General features: G+C 46.6%; 1 protein-coding gene across 1 annotated transcript in view; it reads right to left on the reverse strand.

Moving 5' to 3' along the window:
• The window catches only part of ODAD2 (outer dynein arm docking complex subunit 2), a 189,473-nt gene that overhangs the window by 109,259 nt on the left and 54,305 nt on the right, over positions 1-25,909 (reverse strand). Inside the window, exons 11-13 of the mRNA XM_074986287.1 lie at positions 16,289-16,435; positions 15,854-16,063; positions 15,467-15,703 (exon numbers count right to left, since the gene is read on the reverse strand). Coding sequence (XP_074842388.1) covers positions 15,467-15,703; positions 15,854-16,063; positions 16,289-16,435 — 594 coding nt within the window. The remainder of the gene's footprint in view (positions 1-15,466; positions 15,704-15,853; positions 16,064-16,288; positions 16,436-25,909) is intronic.

Genomic DNA, 25,909 nt, shown 5'->3' on the forward strand with positions numbered 1-25,909 from the left:
AGGACTGGAAGGAACCTCGAGTCCAGCCCCCTGCCCTCATGGCAGGACCAAGCACTTTCTAGACCATCCCTGAAAGCCATCTATCTAACCTCTTCTTAAATATCTCCAGTGATGGAGATTCTACCACCTCCCTTGGCAGTTCACTCCAGTGTTTGATCACCCTAACAGTTAGGAACTTTTTCCTAATGTCCAACCCGAACCTCCCCTGCTGCAATTTAAGTCCATTGCCTCTTGTTCTATCCTCAGAGGCAAGGAAGAACAAGTTCCCTCCCTCTGCCTTATGACACCCTTTTAGATACCTGAAAACTGCTATCATGTCCCCCCTCAATTGTTAGCACCCTTGGATGCATTTGATCCACCCCCTAAGGATTTGTGTATGTCCAGCTTTTCTACATAGTTCTTAGCCTGTTCTTTCCCCACTGAGGGCTGCCCACCCACTTCCCATACTGTGCTGCCTCGTGCAGCACTCTAGTAGCTGACCTTGTCTTGAGGACAAAGGCAAAAAATCATTGCGTACTTCAGCCTTTTCCACATCATCTCTGACTAGATTACCTCCCTCATTCAGGAAGTGTCCAAAACCTTCCCTGGCCAACTTTTTATTGCTAACATGCCAGTAGAACCCTTTCTTATTCCCTTTCACATTCCCTGCTAGCTGCAACTCCAGCTGCGCTTTGGCCTTCCTGATTACATGCCTGCATGCTCAAGCAATATATTTATACTCTTCCCTGGTCCTCTGTCCAAGTTTCCACTCCTTGTAAATTTCCTTTTTGTGTTTAAACTCATAAAAGATTTCTCTGTTACACCAGGCTGGTCACCTACCATAGTTACTTTTTTTTTTTACTGCACATTAGGAGCGTGAGTTCCTGTGCCTTTTATAAGGTTTCTTTGAAACACAGACAACTCTTCTGGAGTCCTTCCCCCCTCAAGCTAACATCCAAGGGCACCCTGCCCATCAGTTCCCTGGGGGAGTGAAAGACTACTTTCCTGAGGACCAGGGTCTGTATTTTGCTGCTCTCCTTTCTTCCTTTCTTCAGGATCCTGAATTTGATCATCTCATGATTACTGCTGCCCAGCTTGCTACCCACATGTACTTTCATATGTAAAGCTAAAGGGGTTTTAATACGCATGAACCAGATACAGACAGCCCAAGGAGCCAGGATTGGTGTTTGTCCTGCCCCCTGCTGCTCATGCATGCCAGAGAAGGGTGTGTGACTGCTCTAAGTAGAGGGACGGTGAAACCCATGTGAGCCAAGGTGGGATGCAGTTCAAGCCTCAAGAAACCTAGGGGGTAGAGCATGGAGTGGGGGCAATGCTAGCCTCAAGGGGCCTAAGGAAGCAGTGCAAGGGGGGGCTGCACTACAATGGGTGGCAGTGCAATGAAAACTACACTGTAATGGGGAGCAGTGCAGGCCCCCAGGGGCCAGAGGGTAGTACAATGGGGGCTGCACTGCAGTGGGGAGAATACAAGCCCCAAAGAGTCTGACAGCAGTGGAGAACACAGTGCAATGGGGGATTGCAGTGTAAACTCCAGAATGTCTGAAAAGGAACATTATTACTGGATGGGGGAGGTAAACCTAGTGAAAGACGATGCAGGAAAAGCTGAACTACTCACTGCTATTTTTGCCTCAGTCTTCACAGGCAAGATCAGTTCCCAAACTACAGCACTAGGCAATGCAGTGTGGGAAGGAAGTGGGCAGCCCTTGGTGGCGAGCAGGTAAAGAGGTACTTAGAAAAGCTAATTGTACACAAATCCATGGGTCAAGATTTAATGCATCCAAGGGTACGAAGGGAATTGGCACAAGTCACTGCAGAGCCTTTGGCCATTATCTTTGAAAACTCGTGGAGATCAGGAGAGATCCCAAATGACTGGAAAAAGGTAAATGTAGTGCCCCTCTTTAAAAGAGAAAAGAAGAACAATCCTGGGAACTATAGACCAGTCAGCCTTACCTTAGTCCCCAGAAAATCATGGAGGGGTTCCTCAAGGAATCCATTTTGGAGCACTTGGAAGAGGGGAAGTGATCAAGCGTAGTCAACATGGATTCACAAAGAGCAAGTCATCATGCCTGACCAACCTGATTAGCTTCTATGATGGCTCTGTGGACATGGGGAAGTCAATGGATGTGATATACCTTGACTTTAGCAAAGCTTTTGATACCATTTCCCACAACATTCTTGCCCATAAGTTAAGGAAATATGGATTGGATAAATGGACTGTAAGATAAGCACAAAACTGGCTTGATGGATGGGCCCAACAGGTAGTGGTTAATGGCTCAATGTCTGGTTGGCAGTCGGTTTCAAGTGGAGTGCCCCAAGGATTGATTCTAGAGCCAGTATGGTTCAACATCTTTATTAACGGCCTGGATGAGGGGATGGATTGTACCCTCAGCAAATTTGCAGATGACACTAAGCTAGGGGGACAGATACATACATTGGAGGATAGGGATAGAGCCCAGAGTGACGTAGCCAATTTGAGGATTCAGCCAAAAGAAATTTGATGAGGTTCAACAAGGAGAAGTGCAGAGTCCTGAACGTGGGACAGAACAGCCCCAAGCATTGTTACAGGCTGGGGACTGACTGACTAAGTAGCAGTGTAACAGAAAAGGACATGGGGATTACAGTGGATGAGAGGCTAGATATGAGTCAACAGTGAGCCCTTGTAGCCAAGAAGGCTAATGGCATACTGGGGTGCATTAGGAGAAGCATTTCCAGCAGATCTAGAGAAGTTATTATTCCCCTCTACTCAGCACTGGTGGGGCCACATCTGGAGTATTCTGTCCAGTTGTGGGTCCCTCAGTATAGAAAGGATACGGATGCATTGAAGCAGATTCAGCAGAGGGCAACAAAAATGATTAGGGGGCTGGAACACATGACCTATGAGGAGAGGCTGAGGGACATGGGCTTATTTAGTTTGCAGAAGAGAAGAGTGAGGGGCAAATTGATAGCAGCTTTCAACTTCCTGAAAGGGGGCTCTAAGGAGGGTAGAGAGAGACTGTTCCCAGTGGTGAAAGATGATAGAACAAGGAGCAATGGTCTGAAGTTACAGAGGGAGAGGTGTAGGTTGGATATTAGGAAAAACTACTTCACCAAGAGGGTGGTGAAGCACTGGATTGCGTTGCTGAGAGTACTGGTGGAATCTCCATCCCTAGAGATTTTTAAGTCCCAGCTTGACATAGTCACGGCTGGAATGATTTAGTTGGGGTTGATCCTGCTTTAGGCATGGGGCTGGATTAGATGATCTTGTGAGGTCTCTTCCAGCCCTAGAATTCTATGATTCTATGGCTACGTCTACACATGAAGCCAACATCGAAATAGCTTATTTCGATGTAGCAACATCGAAATAGGCTATTTCGATGAATAACGTCTACACGTCCTCCAGGGCTGGTAACGTCGATGTTCAACTTCGACGTTGCGCAGCACCACATCGAAATAGGCGCTGAGAGGGTACGTCTACACGCCAAAGTAGCACACATCGAAATAAGGGTGCTAGGCACAGCTGCAGACAGGGTCACAGGGCGGACTCAACAGCAAGCCGCTCCCTTAAAGGGCCCCTCCCAGACACAGTTGCACTAAACAACACAAGATACACAGAGCCGACAACTGGTTGCAGACCCTGTGCCTGCAGCATAGATCCCCAGCTGCCGCGGCAGCAGCCAGAAGCCCTGGGCTAAGGGCTGCTGCCCACGGTGACCATAGAGCCCCGCAGGGGCTGGAGAGAGAGCGTCTCTCAACCCCCCAGCTGATGGCCGCCATGGAGGACCCGGCAATTTCGAAGTTGCGGGACGCGGATCGTCTACACGGTCCCTACTTCAACGTTGAACGTCGAAGTAGGGCGCTATTCCGATCCCCTCATGAGGTTAGCGACTTCGACGTCTCACCGCCTAACGTCGAAGTTAACTTCGAAATAGCGCCCGACGCGTGTAGCCGCGACGGGCGCTATTTCGAAGTTAGTGCCGCTACTTCGAAGTAGCGTGCACGTGTAGACACAGCTTATGAAGTGCAAAGAAATGGAGGAGGGAGTGCAGTGTAAACTGGAGGAGGGGCTCTAAGAGGTGGAGAGGAGTGCAATGTTTCTCCTTTGGTGGAAAATAAAGGGAACCTCCTTTCCAGACTTTTGGTAATAGCCACAGAAGCTGTGAGATGCTGCCCTGGTCTCTCTCTCCCCATTACCCCTTCCCCTCCTGCGGGCTACCCAGTCCCACCCAGCACCCCTTTCCTCTCTCCCTGCTTCCTCTATGCAGGAAATTTAATGTTGGCTTGTGATATCTTCTATGGCCCACTGAAAGGGGGTGGGGGAAAAGGGAATTTGTAACCTCCATATGGGGAGAGAGGTTGCTCTTAGGGCAGGGGAATGGTTTCACTGTGTTTTAACCACCCTATACAAAGGTGAGGGGGAAATACATAAAATCAGGCAAAGCATCATTCAAATCTGGTCACAATGATTGACAAAGCAACGCCTCTACAATGGAAATGCTCCAACTTAAGTGCACCCTTAATGACATAACATCAGAGGCATTCCACTGGTGAGCTGGTGATCAGTTTCTCTCAGACCTAATACCCTTTTCCGAGTCTGTACAGTGCCATTTCTCTCAGATACCACTTCTTTAAATTAACTCTTCGTGTTGTTCTTTCCAGCCACAAATCTCAAAGCCCATTCAGTCATTCATTCATGTTGGTAACTCATGACTTTCCTGTGTGATAGGTTATACTCATTTTTAGAGATGATGAAACTGACAGCAGAGAGAGTCCAGAGCTAGCCATAGAATGCAGGCGTCCTGACACTTGGCTTTGCATGTTCACTGCAAAACTATCTATCTCTTCTTTCTTTGAGATGTTTTGGCTTTTCTGATTTGGCTTTTCTCCCTGGTCTGCTTTTATTACCAGTGCTTTCTGTCTCTTTCTTCCCTCACTGCTATTTGTCTTTTCTCAAATTTTATGAACTATTAATAAAATAATAAAATAATAAAATTCATATTAAGTATTAAATTCTCAATTTAAATTATTGTATTATATTTGGAAAAGTTGTGAAAACTATTATAAAATATAACTAAAACATACTCTATAATAACAAATAATTATGACTTTGTGATAGAAGTACATTTTCTTTGGTGGCCCTGAAAAGAGAAGTCACTCACTTCATGCAGTAACAATGTTTCTTCAAGATGTGTGTCCCCATTGCTGCTCAACGGTAGGTGTTGGGTTTACTCAGCACCACAGCATGGAGACTTTTCTTAGCAGCACGCAGCGGGGCTGCACACGCATGATCCTAATGCACATCATTCGCACCATCAGGGTGAGTGAGATAGCTTCTTTAACCGACTACCCACTATACACAACCTTCCACAAACACAGAGTTGTATTATGTCCCCATCCTTCCTTGCTACTGAAAGTACACTCTCAATTCCACATCAATGAACCTATAATCCTCCCTAACTTCTACCCTAAGCCTCGTGTTTCTCATGCGGAGGTCAAACTGCACACTTTGGATGTTAGAAAAACAATTTCCTTCTAAATAGACAGGACACACTCTTTCAGAAAATCACAAATGCCATTCTTATCTATCACAGAAAGGTCAGAGGGATTGCCCCTGTCATCCCAATCTATACTGAGACTTATATCTGCATGCATTATGCAATGCTATTCTATTCAAAGTAAACCACTGCTGGCATTTCCAAGAGCACATTCTATGAGATTCGTAGCAACATTAACAACCTTCCTAAAGGAAGTGTCATTACAGGACATATATCATGCAGCCATGTGGTCCTCTAACCACACCTTTATGATACACTATGTAAGACAGTCTCATGCAGACAAAGACTTGGCAGTAGCTAAAGCACTACTGTCTACAGTAGATGCACCAAACCAAAATCCACCATACAGTTAGGGGGTACTGCTCTACAGTCACCTACTGTGGAGCACCCACAGGGACAGCACTAGAAGAAGAAAGAGAAGCTACTCACTTTGTGTAGTAACGATGTTCCTTTGAGATGTGAGTCCCCATGGATGCTCCGTCTCCTGTCCACCTCCCCTCTACTCAGTGCAATAGACATAGTTAGGGCATTAATTAAGTAACTGAGGAAAGAGCGGGGCTGTGTGTGCAATCCCTAGTGGTGGGAATGACGTGCATTCAGATCATGCATGTGCAGCCCCAATGCATGCTGCTAAGAAAAGTCTCCATGCTGTGGTGAGAGAGCAAGTCTGGATAGCTGGGAAGCAGGTAAGGAGAATGACGAGATAGGTGAGAGAGAAAAGGAAACCAAATCTGTTTGGGGCACTCTGGAGCAATGAAAATAATTCATGCTCTGCCTGTCTGGATTTTCTTGAGGACTCTGGTGATCAGAAGAATGGATGTAAAGGCATACAAAAGGTGAGTATTCCAGGAGAGAGGAAAGGTATCCCCTAGAGATCTGCAGTCTTTGTCTGCTCTTAAACAACACTGGCTGCACTTGGAGTTTTCTGGTGCTGCAATGAGATCTACAGCTGGATGGCCCCACATCTGAAAGAGGTGTTGGGTCACTTCATCGTGGAGCTCCCATTCATGGTCCAGGGAGAAATGGTGACTTAGAGAGTCTGCAAGTGTGTTGCTCATGGCAGGTATGATGCTGTGAGGATGATTTTGTGCCCAATACACCAGTTCCATAGTTTTATGGCCTCTGCACAAAGCAATTGTGACCAGGCCCCTCCCTGACGATTGATATAAAACATCATCGTGGTATTGTCTGTGAGGATCCAGATGGTCTTGCTTTGAATGTGCGGCAGAAAATGATTGCTAGCATTGAAAACAGTGTGCAGCAAAAGTAGGTTGATATGTAGTCTCTGTTCGTACTTGGTTCATCGAGCTTGGAAGTGATACTTGACAACGCACTCCCCATCCAAGAAGCCACGCATCTATTGTCATTTGGTTAACTGGTTGGGTGCAGTGAAACAGGATCTCCACTAAAAAGTGTTTCATTCTTGGGTCCGCAAGCGTAGGGACTCAAATACCTTTTGAGGTACTGACACCCGTCTGTTTATGTGATGTCTGGTGGGATATATACTGATGTCATCCAATGCTGAAGGCAGTGAAAATGTAGCTGAGCATTGGGGACCACATAAGCATTGGTCGCCATGTGGCTGAGGAAGCGAACATATGTAAGAACAGGAGTCATAGGGTTAATGGTAAGCTGTGATATAAGGCTCTTTATAGCCTTGTGGCATTGTGTAGGGAGATAAGCTCGAGCAGTTGTTGAGTCTAGAGCTCTGATGAAGTCGATGCATGTGGTAGGCTTCAGGGTTGATTTGGTGATGCTGCTGAGGAAACCAAGAGACTGTAGGAGCTGTCTCGTGGATTGTACCATGGGTCTTATAACATCTTGTGATGGGCCTCAAAGGAGGTAATTGTTGAGATATGAGAATATGGTGATGACTTCCTGTCTGAGATGCGCAGCTACTGGTGCAAGGATTTTGGTGAATATTCTGGAGGCAGTTGAAAGTCCAAAGGGAAGGACTCTGTATTGACAGTGTTGTGCTGGGAGGGCAAAGCACAAAAAGCTTCTGAGAGCAGAAAGAATGGTGACATGAAAATAAGCATCTTGAGGGTCAAGGGCTACGAACCAATCCCCCTCATCCAGTGCAGGGATTATAGAAGACAGTATGGTCATTTTAAAGCACTGTTTGTGAATATATTTGTTCAGCCACTGTAGATCTAGATGGGTCTCCAACCCCCTGTTTTCTTTTGTGTTAGGAAGTAGTTGGAATAAAATCCTTTCCCCAGTGTTGTTTCAGAACTTCTATGGCTCCAAATTGTAGGAAGTGTAGTACTTTGAGCTGTAGTAAGTTCTCATGGGAAGGGTCCTTGAAGAGGGACAGATAAGGGGGAAATGTTGGAGGGATGGAGAGAAGAGGGGCAGTATATCCCTGGGCAATGATGTCTACCACCTATCTGTCTCTGGCTATTAGCGTCCACTGTGGTAAAAGGGATGTAGGCAATGGTGAAATATTTGATAGTTGTTCACTGGAGAGTGTGGGAGGTTCGGCGAGCCCTCAGACATAACTTCAAACCTGCTATTTGTAGGCTGTTGGAAGCACTGAGTGGTTATTTGGGGCTTTGCGCTACTGATTTTGTGGTCTATTAGTATTGTACTGACACAATTTATAGGATTCTCTTGTGCATAATTGGTCCCTGTGTTGGTGATATGGGGTGTACCTCCTTTTACAAAATACAGAAGTGTACATACCCAAAGTGCTCAAAGTGGTTTGTGTGTCCTTGCTGGAATGTAAGACCTCATCTTTGTTTGTTGCAAAGAGTTGAGTTTATCAAATGGTAAATCTTCCACCTTAGCCTGGAGTTCTTTTAGGAACACCTGCTGCTTGTGCCATGAGGATCTTCTCATAGCAATGGCTGTGGCTATGGTTCTGGCTGAAGTATAAGCCGAGTCTAACGACCTCTGCAGTGCCGTTTTTGCTGCATTGTGGCCTTCCTGAACTATAGATTTCAGGGTAGGTCTCTTGTCTTCAGGGAGATGAGAACTTAATTGAGAAAGCTTACAGTAATTGTTGAAATCATAATTGGCTAAAAGTGTCACATAATTAACTATGCGTACTTGGAGGGTAGAACACAAATAGATCCTTCTACTGAATAGCTATGGGCATTTATGTTCCTTGTCAGCAGGAGAGTTTTACACATTGATGATTTTGCTTGGTGGTTGGCAGCATCTATCACTAGAGATTCTGGCTGTGGATTTAAAAATAGAAAGTCTGTGCCCTTTGCTGTGACAAAGTATTTTCTCTCAGCCCATTTATTGGCAGGTGCAGCCGTGGCAGGGTTTTGCCAGATTTCCTCTGCTGCCTCCATTATAGCTTCATCAAGTGGTAGAGCTACTCTAGTCATTGTAGGTGGTTCTAAATGTTTTAGAAACTTATGCTACTTCTCTGGTAATCTCCTGGCTGATTGCCATGCTCTTACAGGGATCCTGGAATTGTTTCAGGTCGTCAGAAGAAGAATGGTGTATGGTTGAGAGTGCTTCTCTGCAAGACACTACAGATTGAGCTGTTGGTGAGTCAGGAGGAAGGTGGGACTCTAGATTGTCTGGCAGGTGGGTATCACGTATTTCTATGCCTTTTCCATTATGTGAGGAAACAGACAAGATAAGAGATGGTTGGTGTTGTGGCACAGCGGAGGGTGCCCTTGAGTGATCCCTAATGGGACTGCTGTAGCGACAGAGCCATCAGTGTGATCGAGGCTAGAGTAAAAAGGCTCACGTGGATAGTGATGATGATGTTCTGAGTAATAACGTGATGCATAAGTTGCACTTGGGAATGAGTGTTGTGATGAAAAGGCACTTCTACAGTCATAACATTTATTAGCCCTAGAAGAGCATGGTGATGTGATGGCTTCTGGAAACTGACTAACCACTCTATAGCCGTGTCTACACGTGCACGCTACTTCGAAGTAGCGGCACTAACTTCGAAATAGCGCCCATCGCGGCTACACGCGTCGGGCGCTATTTCGAAGTTAACTTTGACGTTAGGCGGCGAGATGTCGAAGTCGCTAACCCCATGAGGGGATAGGAATAGCGCCCTACTTCAATGTTCAACGTCGAAGTAGGGACCGTGTAGTCATTGCACGTCCCGCAACGTCGAAATTGCCGTGTCCTCCATTGCGGCCATCAGCTGAGGGGTTGAGAGACGCTCTCTCCAGCCACTCAGCTCAATGGTGGCCGCATGGAGCAGCCCCTTAAAGGTCCCCTCCCCCTCCCTTCCTGTGCAGGAAGCTGAGGGATCGTGCAGGCGGCAGCCCACACACGCGGCCAGCCTGCACGTCCCTCAGCCACCCACTCAGCTGCGATGGCTGCCCGGCAGCCCCTCCAGCGCCCCCAGGGGACCCCCCCCCAAGGGGAGCCAGGGCAGCCAGCCCAGCCAGAAGGGCAGCCAAGCTGGCAAGCGGCAGCGGGGCCCCTCCTGGACGGAGGCCGAGCTGCGGGACCTGCTGGGGCTCTGGAGCGAGGAGGAGGTGCTCCAGGTAATGGGGAGCAAGAGGCGGAACACGGATGCGTTCGCTCGGCTGGCCGACGGCCTGGCTGCCCGGGGTCACCCTGCCCGCACTCCTGATCACGTCAGGAGTAAGGTCAAGGAGCTGCGGCAGGGTTACTCCCGGGCCCGGGATGCGGCCAGCCGATCTGGGGCCGCCCCCGTCACTTGCCCCTTTTACAGGGAGCTCAGGGACATCCTGGGCCCCCGGCACACCTCCTCCCCTCCGGCCACCCTTGACACCTCGGCCGACGAGCCCCAGCAGGCCCTGAAGCCGGAGTCCGCCCCGGAGGTAAGCCCCGCACCCCGGGGGCCCCCCCCCGGAGCCCACCCCCAGGACATCGCGGCAGGAGGAGGAGGAGGAGGAGGAGGAGGAGGGGGGCTCCTCCTCTGCAGAATCCGGGCTGCAGATCCTTCTCCTGCCATTCCGGAGCAGCAGCAGGGCCTCCGCCCCCCAGGGATCTCCGGACCGTGGGAGCAGACCGACAGGTAGGTACCCCCCTCTGGTGTACACCCCTGGGCTTGAGGGGCGGGGGGTAATAGATATGTGTCCAGGGCCCCCACATGCTCACATGGCCATGGCCCCAAGGACAGCAGGGCCATGGCCCTCACAGCACTGCATCAGCACCCCATCCCCGGGGCAGGGGGGAGCGGAACCTCGAGGGGCCCCCGGGAGGAGGGGGTGGGACACCCCGCAGCAGCAGCAGCAGCAGCAGCAGCATGTGATGGAGTGGGGGGAGTGCAAAAGGGAGACTCAGGCTACGTATGAGCAACAAGAGCCGAATAGCTCCCAGGGGCAAAGGAGGATCCTGGGGCTACAGCTGGCAGGTGACACCTCTGCCCTGAACAAACAGGAGGGAGGAGCCGAGCTGGCTTGGAATTGGCGGGGGGAGGGCGGGGGCCACAGGTAGAGGCTAGGGGAAGGGAGAGCTGGAAGGCAGCCAGCCTGAGGAGGGGGAAAGCTGCATCCCAGAGGGGCCCCCCTTGGGGTCTTCTCCCCACGACGGGTTGGAAGGACTGTCTCTTCTGACAGCTGGTGCTCTCACTCCTGGGAGAAACTGGGCATCTGTGGCCTAAGAAACCTCTCCTGCTGTCAGACCCTGTGGGGTGAAGTGAGAGTCGCTCCCACCAGGGGACGGGGTGCAGGGCAGGGGGACCCCTGAACCCCATCCATCACAGCAGCATCTCCCGGGGACGGGGATGGGGAACCTGCAGCACAGGGCTGGGGGGACAAAGGCCACGGCTAGGGGCCCACACTAACGCCTGTCTCCATTCTTCATCCCCGCCTCCTCTCCTGTGTCCCGCACCTGCACCATCAGAAGGACCGGAAGAGAGCGTTGGCAAGGCCTCAGTCGTCCCGGAGAGCCCTCCGGGACCATCGCTCCAGGCCAGCCCCTCAGCCGAGGACCGACCGGCCCCACGGCGGACTAGACGGCGGACCCCGCACCACCACCACCCGACGGCGACGGACCCCCAGCTGCTGGCCATCCACCGACGGCAGCTGGAGGTCGCGGAGCAGCAGCTGCAGCTGCAGGAGCAGGCGCTGGCCTGGCGCCAGGAGGCATGGGGGGCCTACATGGAGACTTTTAACTGCCTGGTGGACTACCTGGCCCCCCATGCCGCACCGGCCGCCGCAGCGCCCGCCCTGCCTGCTCCACCAGCCCCACCACCAGCTGCTCCGCCCGTCGCCGTCCTGTCCGCCGTCACCCCGCCACCCACCGCCGAGGGCTGGAGCGCTGAGGGACCCCTGGAGCCACCTGAGACTCGCCGGGCATCCTATCTTCCGGTCTGGCCCGCCCCCAGCCAGCCCCGGACAGGGCTGCAACCGCGGTGGGGCTCCCGGCCGGCCACGCCCAGTGCTGGGCTATAGGGGCGAGGGGCCCGGGACATGGCCCCCCCCCTTGTATATAGTTTAAAGTTCTTATTTGGTGCCCCCCGTTTGCCCTGTCCCCCCATGTAAATAGTTCTCCCCTTTATCCTCCCTGGTTTTCTTTTTATTATTGAGGACACTTGTTAGTATTGTTTTATTTTTGTACATATTAGTTTGTTTCCACATGTTTGTATATAGTTTGTTCTTGTTTCATATATTTACAGTTAAAAGAAAAAGTTCTGAAAGAAAAAGAAGTTTAAGTTCAGCCACAAGTGCGTGCTGTCATTTGTCCAGGAAAAGTGGGAGGGGGGTGCGGTGGGGTGCTCCATGGTGTGGGCGTTGGGGCAGGAGTGTGGTGGAGGAAGCGGCGGGCAGTGGGGGGCCTGGGCAGAGTTCACCCCGCGGCCTCATCATTGAAGTGGGCCCGCAGGGCCTCCCGGACCCGGGTACCTTCGGGGTCCACCTGCCGACTGGGGGCAGCAGGTGGCTGGACGTCTGCCCTGCCGGCCTCCGCAGCCCAGCCCTGGAAAAAGGTGTCCCCTTTGCTCTCCACCAAACTGTGCAGGGCGCAGCAGGCACCCACAATCTGGGGGATGTTGTGGGGGCCCGCATCCAGGCGGGTCAGGAGACATCTCCAGTGTCCCTTCAGGCGGCCAAATGAGCGCTCCACCACCTGGCGCACGTGGTTCAGGCGCTCGTTGAAGCGCTCCTGGCTAGCGGAGAGATGGCCCGTGTACGGGTGCATGAGCCACGGGCGGAGGGGGTATGCCGCATCTGCGATGATGCAGAAGGGCATGGTGGTGTCCCCCACAGGGATCTCCCGCTGGGGGATGTAGGTCCCTGCCTCCAGCCGGCGGCACAGGCCCGAGTTCCGGAAAACCCGGGCGTCATGGGTGCTGCCAGGCCAGCCCACATAAATGTCCTGGAAAAGTCCCCGGCTGTCCACCAAGGCCTGGAGGACCACAGAATGGTAGCCCTTGCGATTCAGGTATCGTCCTCCACTGTGATGCGGGGTGCGGATGGGGATGTGAGTCCCATCCAGAGCCCCAAAGCAGTTGGGGAAGCCCAGGGTGGCAAAGGCCGCGATGGTGGCATGTGGGTCCCCCAGCCTCACGAGCCTGTGCAGGAGCATGGCGTTGATGGCACGCACAACCTGCAGAGAAAGCACATGGGACAGCACCAATGAGGGGTGAGCAGGGTGTGCGTGGCCCTGCCCTGCCCTGCCCTCCTCTGCCCAGGCCCCCCTCCCCTGCCCTGCCCTCCTCTGCCCTGGCCTCCCCTCCCCTCCCCTGCCCTCCTCTGCCCAGGCCCCCCTCCCCTGCCCTGCCCTCCCCCCGTGTGTCCTCTTACCTCCATGAGGACAGCCCCGACGCTGGCCTTGCCGACACCAAACTGCTGCCCCACGGATCGGTAGCTGTCTGGAGCGGCCAGCTTCCAGACAGCGATGCCGACCCATTTCTGCACTGTGAGGGCACGCCGCATGGCCGTGTCCTGGTGCCTGAGTGCGGGGGTGAGCCACTGGCACAGCTCCATAAATGTCTGCCGGCTCATCCTGAAGTTCCTGAGTCAGCGGTCGTCGTCCCACTCCCCAAGCACCAGCTGCTCCCACCAGTCGGTGCTGGTGGGGTAGCTCCACAGCCGCCGGCGTGTGAGGCGGGGGGGCGGGGGGACGGGGTGCTGCAGGGTTAGGGGTTGAGCCCTGCTGCCCTGGGGGCAGCTCCTCCTCCGGTGTAGCACGGAGGTGCTCAGCTGCCTCCCACGTGGCATGGAGCAGGGCAAGCCCTGCTCCTGCCGGGAGGGCTGGGTGGACCTCTGGCTGCTGCTGCTGCTGCTGCTGCTGCTGGGGGTCCATGACTGCGGCGCCTGGGATCTGTGTGCCTATGGCTCCTCAGACTGCGTGCTGTGCAGGCTGAGTGTGTCTGGGAGGGGCCCTTTAAGGGAGCGGCTAGCTGTTGCCCCGGAAGCGCTAGTCCGCCCTCTGACCCTGTCTGCAGCTGTGTCTGGCATCCCTATTTTGATGCGCGCTACTTTGGCGTGTAGACGTTCCCTCGCTGCGCCTATTTTGATGTTGGGCTGCACAACATCAAAGTTGAACATCGACGTTGCCGGCCCTGGAGGACATGTAGACGCTATTCATCGAAATAGCCTATTTCGATGTCGCTACATCGAAATTAGCTATTTCGATGTAGCGTGCACGTGTAGACGTAGCCTACGTGAGTCATCTCTGTGCACTGCAGAGTAATGAGACTGAGGTGATTGATAATACCTTGGTGCCTTGTAATAAGGATAATAAGCACTCACATTATCTCTCTGGTGATAGGGTTGACTGAGGGATGGTGCGTAGTGCCCCATGGTGATCTAGTTAAAAAACATGGGTTATGGTTTCTATGGGAACTCATTTAGCTTTTTCCCTGGCTTTCTGCAGTGCCACTCGTGAGACCTGGTGTTGCACTGGGGTTTGATGTTGCTCCCCCGGTGCTGGGAGAGAGTGTGGCATTGAATGTTCCTCTGGCACCAGCAACGGCTCTGTTTCAGCTGGGGCCAGTTGCGTGGTTGGCCTGGCAGCCACCATTTGGCCTGCTGGCTCTGGTGATGGCCGCGTAGCCCCTTCCAGGATTGCAAGTGCCAGGGAAGTTGAAACCGCTTTCCCTGAGATGCAACTTTTAAGTTTAGAGGTGGGCTTGGGCTTTTGCATGCCTGGTGTGCACAGTTCACCTCCCAGGCTCATCCTGGGCAGGGAGTACACCCTGGGAAGGCTTAGTGGTTGCGTTAGTCCCCAGTGAGAAGGAGATGGCATGCCTGACAGACGGGACATTGTCTGGTTTAAACTGCGGGTCTGGCAGTGGCTCAAGAGCTTCGTCAAAAATGAGCATTTTCAGCCTCAGCTTCCTGTCCTTTCTAGCTCTTGCAGTTAAGCTCTTACAATGAGAGCATTTCTAGAAATGCGAACCTCTCCGAGGCAACAAATACATTCTGAGTGCCTGTCTCAGGCAGATATAGGATTGCGGCACATAGAGCATTTGCTAAAGCCCAGGATTATTGACATGTTTATTTGTTTCTATTTGTCTTCATCTTCTTCTTCTACTTGACTTTTTTTTTAGTAATGGGTCATGTCAGCAAACTCTGTACAATGAACTTTGAAACTGAAAAGAAAGAATGATGCTTCTTCTTTCTCAGGCTTCTTTTTTCTCTCTCTCTCTTTTTTTTTAAGTATGTAACACAAAGAACTATGGTTATAGAAACAAGGAAGTAGTAACTATAGACTGTATATTCTCTCTATACAGGTCTGAGGAGAGAGGAGAGAGCAGAGCTCCACCTGCAGCCGAGGGCAGCTAAAAGGAACTGAGGAGAGAGTAGGGCTTCATGTGCAAACCCTAGTGGTGCAAACAGCGCACACTGGGATTGTGCATGCGCAGCCCCATTGAGTGCTGCTAAGAAAAGTCTCTGTGCTGTGGTGCTGGGAGAGCCCAACACCTGCTGTGGAGTACCCATGGGGACAGCACTCAAAGAAGAAGCTGTCAGTTTTTGTTTGTGAGTCCATGAGTAAGCTTTGAGTTTGACATGCCTCAACTAAGCAGTTATATGGCTTACCTCAGATGCACACTCTTGTAATGTCCCCACCACAGGTGTTAACATGTTTGCATGTGGGGACTTGAGCAACCGAGCCAGTAGTGGAATACCTCCAGCCCTACGAATTGCTTCTTTATTTTTGGTGCTTTTGCTACAGCTCCAGAGTGCCAAAGCCCCACAGCATGCTACTTCAATATCTTTTTCCTGGTGTGGAGTTAGATTAGCTGAATCCATTGGAACACAGTCCAGTAGCCCAACCTGAAAAAAACCAAAACATTCTGAGTGTATTTAATTATAGAAAGATTTTTACTATACTGCATTCCTAAGTGATGATTCTGGCTAACAAACGACTTATAAAGTAGAAAAAATGCAAATACAGTAAATGTGCTGATTTTAATATCTACTTACTAGTCGCTTGATTCCTCCATGCTGTCTTACTGTCCTTCGTGCTCGTTTAAACCTGGCAACATTAGCAATCGTTTCAGCAGCCAAACATTTCAAATCCTTATCTGGGGAGTCTAGTATTTTCACCATAATTTGCAAGCCCCCAAAGTCTGCAATTGTATGTCTGATCTGTGAATTCTGACTAATCTCCTTCAGGATTTTTAAAGAGCCAATCTAAACAGAGGAAGATAGTAAATGTGAGGCATTATATAAGAATATATAATCATTTTAGCTAGCAATCATTTAAAATTATGGATTATCTAACATACACTCTTTTAAATAGAATTCATAAAGCAACACTTCTTTATACCATATATTCCATGGGATTCCAGAGCAGGGGAGCATTCTAATAGTGGCTAGCATATACAGAGCTCAATTTATTTACATATCTTTACTTACCTTACATTTAATTTCTTCTGTATCAAGTAAATTAATCAGCACTTCTAGACCCCCAACATCTCTGATAGCCAGTTGACAAGTTTCTTGAGCCAAGTTAAAATCTCTCATTGAACATAATGCAATTACTGTAGCAGTCTGGTTACCTCCCTAAAATAATGAAAAAATTATTACAGCTACAGGTAAAATGCAAACATGATTACATAAACATACTGAAACTGACCCTATACCATTTAAATGAAAATGTCTGAAGGGTCAAGGTGAATAATCAGTGGAACATGCACTTAGATTGTAATACTCTGGTTATAAATTATTTTTTAAAAATTAAGATGGAATGTTTTTTTTCTAAATTGTATGCTCTATTCTATTTATATTAGAAGGGAGCACAAATTAATTCAGGGAAGGCTTCAAGGAAGTTGCATGGCCTATGTTATATCAGAGGTCAAACTAGATGATCACAATGATCCTCTGTGGAATAAAAATATATGACTCTATAAAAACCTTATATCCAAACATCCGTTTGAATTCTCTGAAAAATTAGGCCAACATCTAGATGTGGATTTTGCTGCTCAAGCCCATGTATTTTTACTGAAGTTGATGATATTGCAAAGGACTTTGAATTTGTCCATTCCAAAGGAGGATAATTTCCTAATCCATGACTGGCATTCTAAAATTTGGAAAGTCACTGAAAAAATGGATTATGATTAGTAATCTGAAATGAGTACATTTTAGGAGAAATTTACATCATAGCATCATACCATGCAGCACCTAGAGAATAAAAGCTTGACATAATTAAGCCAAAATAGCTCAGTGGTCTGAGCATTAGCCTTGTAAACCCAGAGTTGCGAATTCAATCTTTAAGGAGATCACGTAGGGATTTAGGGCAAATAGATTTAAAAAAATCTGTCAGGGATGGTGCTTGGCCCTGCTAAGAAGGCAGGGGACTGGACTTGATGACCTCTCAATGTCCCTTCCAGCTCCATGAGATATGTTTAAAATGGTAATTCAACTATATATATACTCTGCTGAAACAGCTAATTTAAGGTATCCTACATAGGTCATCACAAAAGTTAGCTAGGGACTGCATGAGAAAGCAAGCCAGACCACAAATTGGAGAAAACTATATGACAGGGTTTCAAATCAGAAACTGTGTATTTGACAATCTTGTTAATCAGTGACATTGACATGGATGCAGTTTCAAAGGTAATTTTTACATTGATTTCCTCTAACTAAAAACATCCACAGATACAAAAACTGCTCAGAAACTGATCATTTACAACAGACGTATACGGATAAATGAAACATTTATATTCTCCCAGGAAAATGCCTAAAGATAACTCTGTTTAGTTGTAGATGTGTCAGTCCCAGGATTTTAGAGAGAGAAGATCTGTTTTATTGGCCCTATTTCTGTTGGTGAGGGAGAGACAAGCTTTCAGGCTTACACAAATCTCTTCTGTAAACTTAAAATTTTGTCTCTATGATCAGTAAAAGTAGGTCCCATAAAGTTATTACTAAGTTAGTAGGGGAATTCACCAGTCTGCACTTTGCCTTCTGATCTTTATTCTGTAAAAGCAAAAGTTAAGTCCATCTTGAGATGAACACTGCAGATTATGGCACTAGGAAATCCTTGGAGGGGAAAGAACAGGTTAAGAGCTATTTAGGAAAGCTAGACACACACAAATCCATGGGTCTGGATTTAATGCATCCAGGGGTACTGAGGGAACTAGTAGATATCATCGCAGAGCCTTTGGTCATGACTTTTGAAAACTCATGGAGATTGGGAGACATCCCAGATGATTGGAAAAAGGCAAATGTAGTGCCCCTCTTTAAAAAAGAAAAGAAGGTCAAACCAGGGAACTATGGACCTGTCAGCTTTACCTCAGTCCCCAGAAAATCATGGAGGGTATCGTCCAGGAATCCATTCTGAACCACTTGGAAGAAGTGAGAGTGATCAAGAATAGTCAACATGGATTCACAAAGAGCAAGTCATGCCTGACCAACCTTGGTCCTGCTATGAGGGCAGGGGGCTGGACTTGATGACCTCTCAAGGTCCCTTCCAGGCCTAGCATTCTATGATTCTATGATTAGCTTCTATGATGAGGTAACTGGCCCTGTGGACATGGGGAAGTCAATGGATGTGATATACCTTGACTTTAGCAAAGCTTTTGATACAATCTCCCACAACATCCTTGCCCATAAGTTAAGGAAGTATGGACTGGATACATGGACAGTAAGATGGATAGAAAACTGGCTAGATGCTTGGACCCAACGGGTAGTGATCAATGGCTTAATGTCTGGTTGGTGGTCAGTTTAAATTAGAATACCCCAAGGACTGATTCTAGGACTGGTATTGTTCAACATCTTTATTAATGACCTGGATGGGGGACTGGATTGCACCCTCAACAAATTTGCAGATGGCACTAAGCTAGGGGATACATTGGAGGTAGATATATTGGAGGGTAGGGATAGGGTCCAGAGTGGCCTAGACAAATTGAAGGATTGGGTCAAAAGTAATCTGATGGGGTTTAACAAGGACAAGTTCAGAGTCCTGCACTTGAGATGGAAGAATCCCAAGCATTGTTACAAGCTGTGCGCCAACTGGCTAAGTTACAGTGCAGCAGAAAAGGACCTGGGGTTTATTGTGGATGAGAGGCTGGATACGAGTCAACAGTGTGCCCTTGTAGCCAAGAAGGCTAATGGCATATTGGGGTGCATTAGGAGAAGCATTTCCAGCACATCTAGAGAAGTTAGTATTCCCCTCTATTCAGCACTGGTGAGGCCTCATCTGGAGTATTACATCCAGTTGTGGACCCCCAGTATATAAATGATATGGCTGCATTGGAGTGGATTCAGCAAAGGGAAATGAAACTGATTAGGGGGCTGGAGCACATGATCAATGAGGAGAGGCTGAGGGACTTGGACTTATTTAATTTGCAGAAGAGAAGAGTGAGGGGCAATTTGATAGCAGCTTTCAACTTCCTGAAAGGGGGCTCTGAAGAGGATGGACAAAGGCTGTTCTCAGTAGTAACAGATGGCAGAACAAGGAGCAATGGTCTGAAGTTACAGCGGAAGAGATGGAGGTTGCATATTGGGAAAAACTATTTCACTAGGAGAGTGATGAATCACTGGAATGCGTTACCTGGAGAGGTGGTGGAATCTCCACCCCTAGAGGTTTTAAAGTCCCAGCTTGACAAAATCCAGGCTGGGATGATTTAATTGGGGTTGATCCTGCTTCAGACAGGGGGCTGGACTAGATAACCTCCAACCCTAGGATTCTATGATTCTAAGATTCTATGACCCTGAGTACACTCAGTGAAAACACAGGATTTTAAAAATGATGCTCCGGTAAACAGCCAAGTACGTTTCTGGGTGGATTAGCAGAATCATACCTCTGAGGTAAATGATAAAGTAAGCATGTGCAAGATTAATGCCTACTGAGCATGTGCATTAGTGGTGACAAAGCAGTCAGTTAACTGAGAAGCTAGTTGGTCCTAAGTTATTCATCCCAATCACAACTTGTGTTAAAGATCAGAGGTATAAATCAGAACTCTAAAGTAATGATTGACACTGGGTGCATGCAAGTGTGGTCACTGATTCTTTAAAAGGGTGTATTAAGACAGTGTTAGAGGCCAGCTAATAGCAGGCAGATTTGCAGAAGATATGAACTGGAGAAAGACACAATTGGAAGAACATGGAAACTGGAAGTCAGCAAAGAGAAAGGCTGTTGGAAAGAAATCAGAAAAGCTGCTACAGAGAGACAGAAGAAAACTGGAGCAGGGCAAAGCTGACTAACCCTCAACTGAACAGCAATAGTAATTAAAGGTGTGCAAAGCACCAGAAGAGATTTTAAAGGGATACTAATGGCAAGATAAAGTAAACTCAGGGACAGATTAGTTTGTTGTGGACACCAGCTTCTGGACTGTGGCTCTGCCCCTCGCTCTGCTTGTGCTCTGCAGCAAGGCTCTACCTTAGCTTGGCCTCTTCCTCCCAAGACCCTGCATGCTGCTTTCTTGGTGGGGAGGGGCAGAGAGGAGTGTGCAGAAGGCAAGGAGAGGAGGGGGCAGAGAAGAGCAAGTGGTGAATGGGACTTTGGATGAAGCAGAGGGAGGGCCACAAGTGTGATGAGGGTCACAGGTTTGGTGGGGATGGAGTGATGGTCTGAGCATTTGAGCCCCCTTCTGAGTGTGGGCCAAACTGTAAACCTGAGTAAACTTGCCAGTTGTAGATATAATTTTTAGTATAGTATAGTTTGGCATAGTATTTATGGTGTACATTTGGAATGTTTGTGTGTTTTAAATGTATTTTATTTATGTAAAATTTAAAATATGATGTAATAACTGCTGTTGGCAATATATTACTAACTGACCGCTTGTAACAAAGCAGTACAATCAGAATAATTTCAATCATGTACTGTTGTAGTTTGAATGTTCCTTAATTTGCAATGGTGAGAGATTTTGTGCCTTTTTAGGAGGTTTATATTATACTGTATTGGACTGTTAGTTACATTAATAAAAATATTTTGTTTTGGAAAGAATACTGCATATGTCAATTACTTTACTGAAGGGTTATATCCTTGTCCTTTAGTGTTGCCTTAATCACTCCAGGAATTTATACCTCAGGAAGGACAGTTTATTATAGGTCCATCCCAAAATCTATTTTCAGAGTAAGATTAGATGCATCTTGTCTTTCCAAAAATGTCTCACTGTTTTGATATCATCACTGTGGTGCAGATTCCACAAGGTAATTAAGTGTGTGCCTAACTTAAAATATTAGGCAAACATTTTGAATACAGTTCGCTCTATACTAAAATACCATGTAATGTTTTCAGCAGCTTTCCTAGAGAAGTGATATTTTCCTCACTTAGCATATAATTGGCCTGTCTAAATAATACAAAAATCTACTTCTCCAAGACAGAAGATGACTGAAAAACCACAGCAAACACTGTGGTGTGAGACTTCAGAAAGGCTAACAGTTGCCCTTTCATAAAATATAAAATCTTAATACCATACCTCATGCTATAGGATATATTGTAAAGTTGCTTTGCTTTATAACACTTTGGAACAGGTGTTTAAAGACACATCATGTCATTTCATTTTTATGCACATGTAAAGAATGTGTGTCTAGTACTCCAAGCTATGTCTTTTCCTTTAAGGAACACACTCACTAAAGTGTAACTATACTTTGATCCATCATGAAATAATTTATATTATGCTTGTGTATCACATACATAATGGTTGGCATATGACATTTGGTATGTTCCAAGTATTTAAAAAAATACAAAACTTCTTATTCTCTCATATTAAATAAAAATAAAACAGAATATGAAAAAATATAAATGTATTTTGTTCTTTTGCTTCTAAATTGCTTGCACAGCTTAATATACATTTTTCAAGCAAAACCACAATAAAATATTTTCATATGTCTCAAAACATTAGTTTGACAGCATAAGTAATACTACTGAAGACCATAATAATTATTTCGCTTTCTTGTAGTTATCATTACAGCAAGTCATACAGCATAGATTTTAACAAACATGGAAATAGTTAGCGCCCCATTAAATTTACACAAATCATGTTGTTATACTCTTTGAAATCCCATGTGTTGGATGCAAACGGAATTCTACTGGCACTTCAACAATCAAATGTAAAGCTTCAGATTAAATGCAGATTTAGTTTAAAATGTGTATCTCCTCTTATATAATGATACAGTATAAGTACCCAAAAATTAGACGACAACAAAATATAAATTCTAAAACAGAACGTGTAATAAAATATTTTCTAACCAATGCCAGTGTTGTAATTAGAGTACTTCAGTTCAGTACTATGGCACATGTCACACATCTGAGAATTACAAAACTATAAAAATGGCCACACAAAAATAATTCGTTTAAAATAAACTCTACTTCAAAGTTGGTCTTTCCTTTGTTTTTATTTTAAAGGGTTTCATGGAACAATTGTAGAGTTATTCAATGTAAAATAAAATATGATTAAAAACTTTAAATGTTTTCAAGGCAAGCTATATTGAAAAATGATATGATCAGCATATAATATAAATTTGGGGCTGAATGCTTCTTCCGTGAGAAAACTGATGGCAGGAAGATAATGGCGCGGACATTTCTGTGAGGTTTTCTTTTCAGAAACTTTTCCACAATCGTTATATTGGGGGCAACCCATGAGGCCTATACACCAACCCTGCAGATTCCTCAGAAGTCAAAGTGATCCACATTGACTCCTCCACAGCAATGGGGCTCCAGATGCCTTCTCCAGCCCATTCCATGGCATAATGGCTTCTTCTGTTGCTGTTGTCCTTTGACGCCCTTTGTCTGCATCTTAAAAGGTGTTCTCAGTTACAGAGGACTACAGAACTCTAATATATTGTTGCTGTATTACCTTTTCCCCATGTGGCCCAAGAGTGGTAGAGTTTAAGGCCTGAAGGGAATTTGGTACGAAGGGGTCTGATATGACCTTCTTTACACAATAGGCCATTCAAATTCACTTGTATTGAGCTCAATAACTTGTGTTTGGCTGAAGTACATCTTCCAGAAAGGCATCCAGTCTTGATCTGAAGATAATGCCTTGTTAATTTGTTCCAGTGGTTAAATCACTTTCACTGTTAAAAATGTATGCCTAAATTCTTATTTGAAGTTTCAGCTTCCCGATACTGGTTCTTTTGATAGCTTCCGCTGCTTGATTACAGAGCACTGTAGAGCCCAAGAAAGCACTTATACACTGCAATAAGACTCCTCTCAACGGGGACTTCTGATGACTGCCAGGTGAGGGAGTGCAAAAACGTCTGTCCAGACGGACAAGGGGGGGTGATATAGGGCACCCCATTTAGCAATTCAAATGTTGGTGGGACATGGGGGGCAGCACATCTCTGAATTGTAAACTATGCTCATCCATCTTTTTGATGAATGAAAGAGAGTAAGCTTGTTAACTCTCTCATTGTAAGTAGAAAGACCTTCACTTGATGATTCTGCACTGAAAACTACTTTCTGAGATCTGTCCATTAGCCAGTTCTTAATCCCTATAATGTGTGTTTTAGCGATACTGAAGAATGCTAAATTTTAGTCCCGCATGGTTGGTGCATGAAAGCGGCATGTTGCCACTGGGTGTACAGACTGGCCTCTCAGCTCTCAAATCCCCAGGCCTGCAGAGGTCTTAGGGAAGGCTATACACTACTTCTGAAGCAACAAAGCCCCACCAGTGCGGGAGACAGAAATAGGGCTTAATAAAAAGCTATATTAGAAAATGGTTAACTATTGAATTGTTAAACAATATTCAATGCAAGTAGAATTTAACTTGAGTCCCTACTTTGGGGTTAATTAAGTCACATACAAGAATTCCAAATACAAACATGAGAAAATAAGAATGGCCATTCTGGGCCAGACAAATGATCCATGTAGCCCAACATCCTGTCTCCAAACAGTGGCCAGTGCCAGATGCTTCAGTGGGAATGGACAGTGCAATTATCAAGTGATCCATCACCATTATCTAGTCCCAATTTCTGGCAGTCAGAGGTTTAGGGATACTGGAAAATGGGGTTGCATCCCTCTGCCTAATAGCTATTAATGGACCTATCCTCCAGAAACGTACCAAATTCTTATCTGATCCCAGTTTTATTGTTGGCTTTCAAAACAACAACGCTTAAGAAGATCCACAGAGAAGTATTTCCTTCTGTTTGTTTTGAATCTGCAACCTCTGAATGTCATCAGGTGACATCCGGTTCCTGTGCTACCTAAAAGGCTAAAAAACACCACCCCATTCACTTTCTCCGCCTCATTCAAGATTTTATAGAATTCTGCCATAGTCCCTTCCCTTCAGTTACCTCTTTTCTAAGCCAAAAAATCCAGTTTTTTCCAACCTTCCTCATTACGAAAGCTGTTGCATACCCCTAACCATCTTTGTTGCCCCTCTCTGCACCTTTTCAATTCTAATGTCTTTTTTGTAATGGAGTCACCAGAACTACTTACAGTATACATTGAGTGGGCATACCATTGATTTATGTAGATGAATTATAACACTTCTGTCTTATTATATATACCCTTTACAATGGTTCCTAAAATTCTATTAGCTGGTTTTTTTGTGTTGTTTTTGTTTTTGTTTTACTGTTGCTGCATATTGCTCAGATGTTTTCAGAAAACCACCCAAGATGCCTTTCTTGAGGCGGAACAGTTAACTTAGAATCCATCATTTTATACATATTGTTTGGATTTTGTTGTCCCATGTGCATTACTTTGCTTTCATCAACACAGAATTTCATCAGCCAGTTTTTGGAGATCCTATTGTAAGCCTTCATAATCAGTTTTGGATATAACTATCTTAAGTCTATAGCATCTGCAAATATTGTCACCTCACTATTTACACCTTTTCCAGCTCATTTATAAAAATGTTTCACAGAACAAGTCCCCGTAGAGATTCATTTCCTCATGAACTGTAATAAAATTCCAGGAATAGCTCAGAAATCTGAACAAATAAAAAGTAAAACTCTAACTTTATCAGGTTTTCTGGGTTTTTCCTACCATAAGATGAACAAAGACAGTTAGAAATGTTGTGCAGTCTTTAAATAGACTGCATTTTCAGAAGCTGAAGCCCAAGCCAGTCCTGTAAGACATGGAGACAATTAGACCTGCCAAAGCTGGCAGGGGAGGGGGAGCAAAAAGGTGGTAGTTGCCCAGTGGCCCGGCATTTCAAAGGGGCCCGGATCTCCAGCCACTGCTGCTGCTACTTTGGTAGGGGCAGCTTGAGCTCCAGGTCTCTTTGAACTGCCATGATAGTGCTGCTCCAGCTGCCTGTGGTTGTGATGCCCTAGGCCCCACACCTTCCACCTTTGTCCCCACACATCCTTCCAGGGTGTGGAGCTGTCCCCACCCCCACACACCTTGCCGTGGGGTCTGCAACAGCTGTCTGTATTGCTGTAGACAATAAAAGAATGCCAGCAATTAACTGTGAATCTTAATAGCCTGTAAGGAGTGTTTTCCAAAAATTTCATGAAAATTGGGAGAAAAATTTAACACTCTGAAGTCAGTACCTCTCACATGCACACCACATTTCCCAGGCTGCTTAAATTCCCCCCAACTCTTCTTGTTCATCTTTACAAACTATTATAAATAGCAAAACACTGAAAACCAGCAAACACTCAAGAAGAAACCACACTGAGGAAAATCTAATTGAACTTAAAGTTAACTCAAACTGTGCCCAGGAATCAGATTTTGTACTCCCTGTAAGGATTAAATTGGAATGTTGAAATGCAATAGTAACTTAAACTATTAATGGGTTTCTCTGCTTAATCATCAGATGATTAGATAATGTGTTCCAGGATAGCAGTCAGGGGCCAAACTTTCATAAACAGAGATAGTCAAATTTAATTGGATTTAAGATTCTTAATACTCATCATTGTCCTGTTTTAAAGCAACTTCTTAAACTGCTTCTTAGAATCACAGAAATGTAGAGCTGGAAGAGATCTTGAGTCCATCTACTCCAGCTCCCTGTGTTGAGGCAGGCCTGAGCAAATCAGCCATCCATGACAGGGTTTTGTCAAACCCAGAGGTCCTCAAACTTCATTGCACCGCAACCCACTTCTGATAAGAAAACTTACTACACAACCCCAGTGCCCTGTGTTACT

This window comes from Carettochelys insculpta, chromosome 2, assembly GCF_033958435.1.
Source record: "Carettochelys insculpta isolate YL-2023 chromosome 2, ASM3395843v1, whole genome shotgun sequence".
Taxonomy (NCBI): Eukaryota; Metazoa; Chordata; order Testudines; family Carettochelyidae; genus Carettochelys; species Carettochelys insculpta.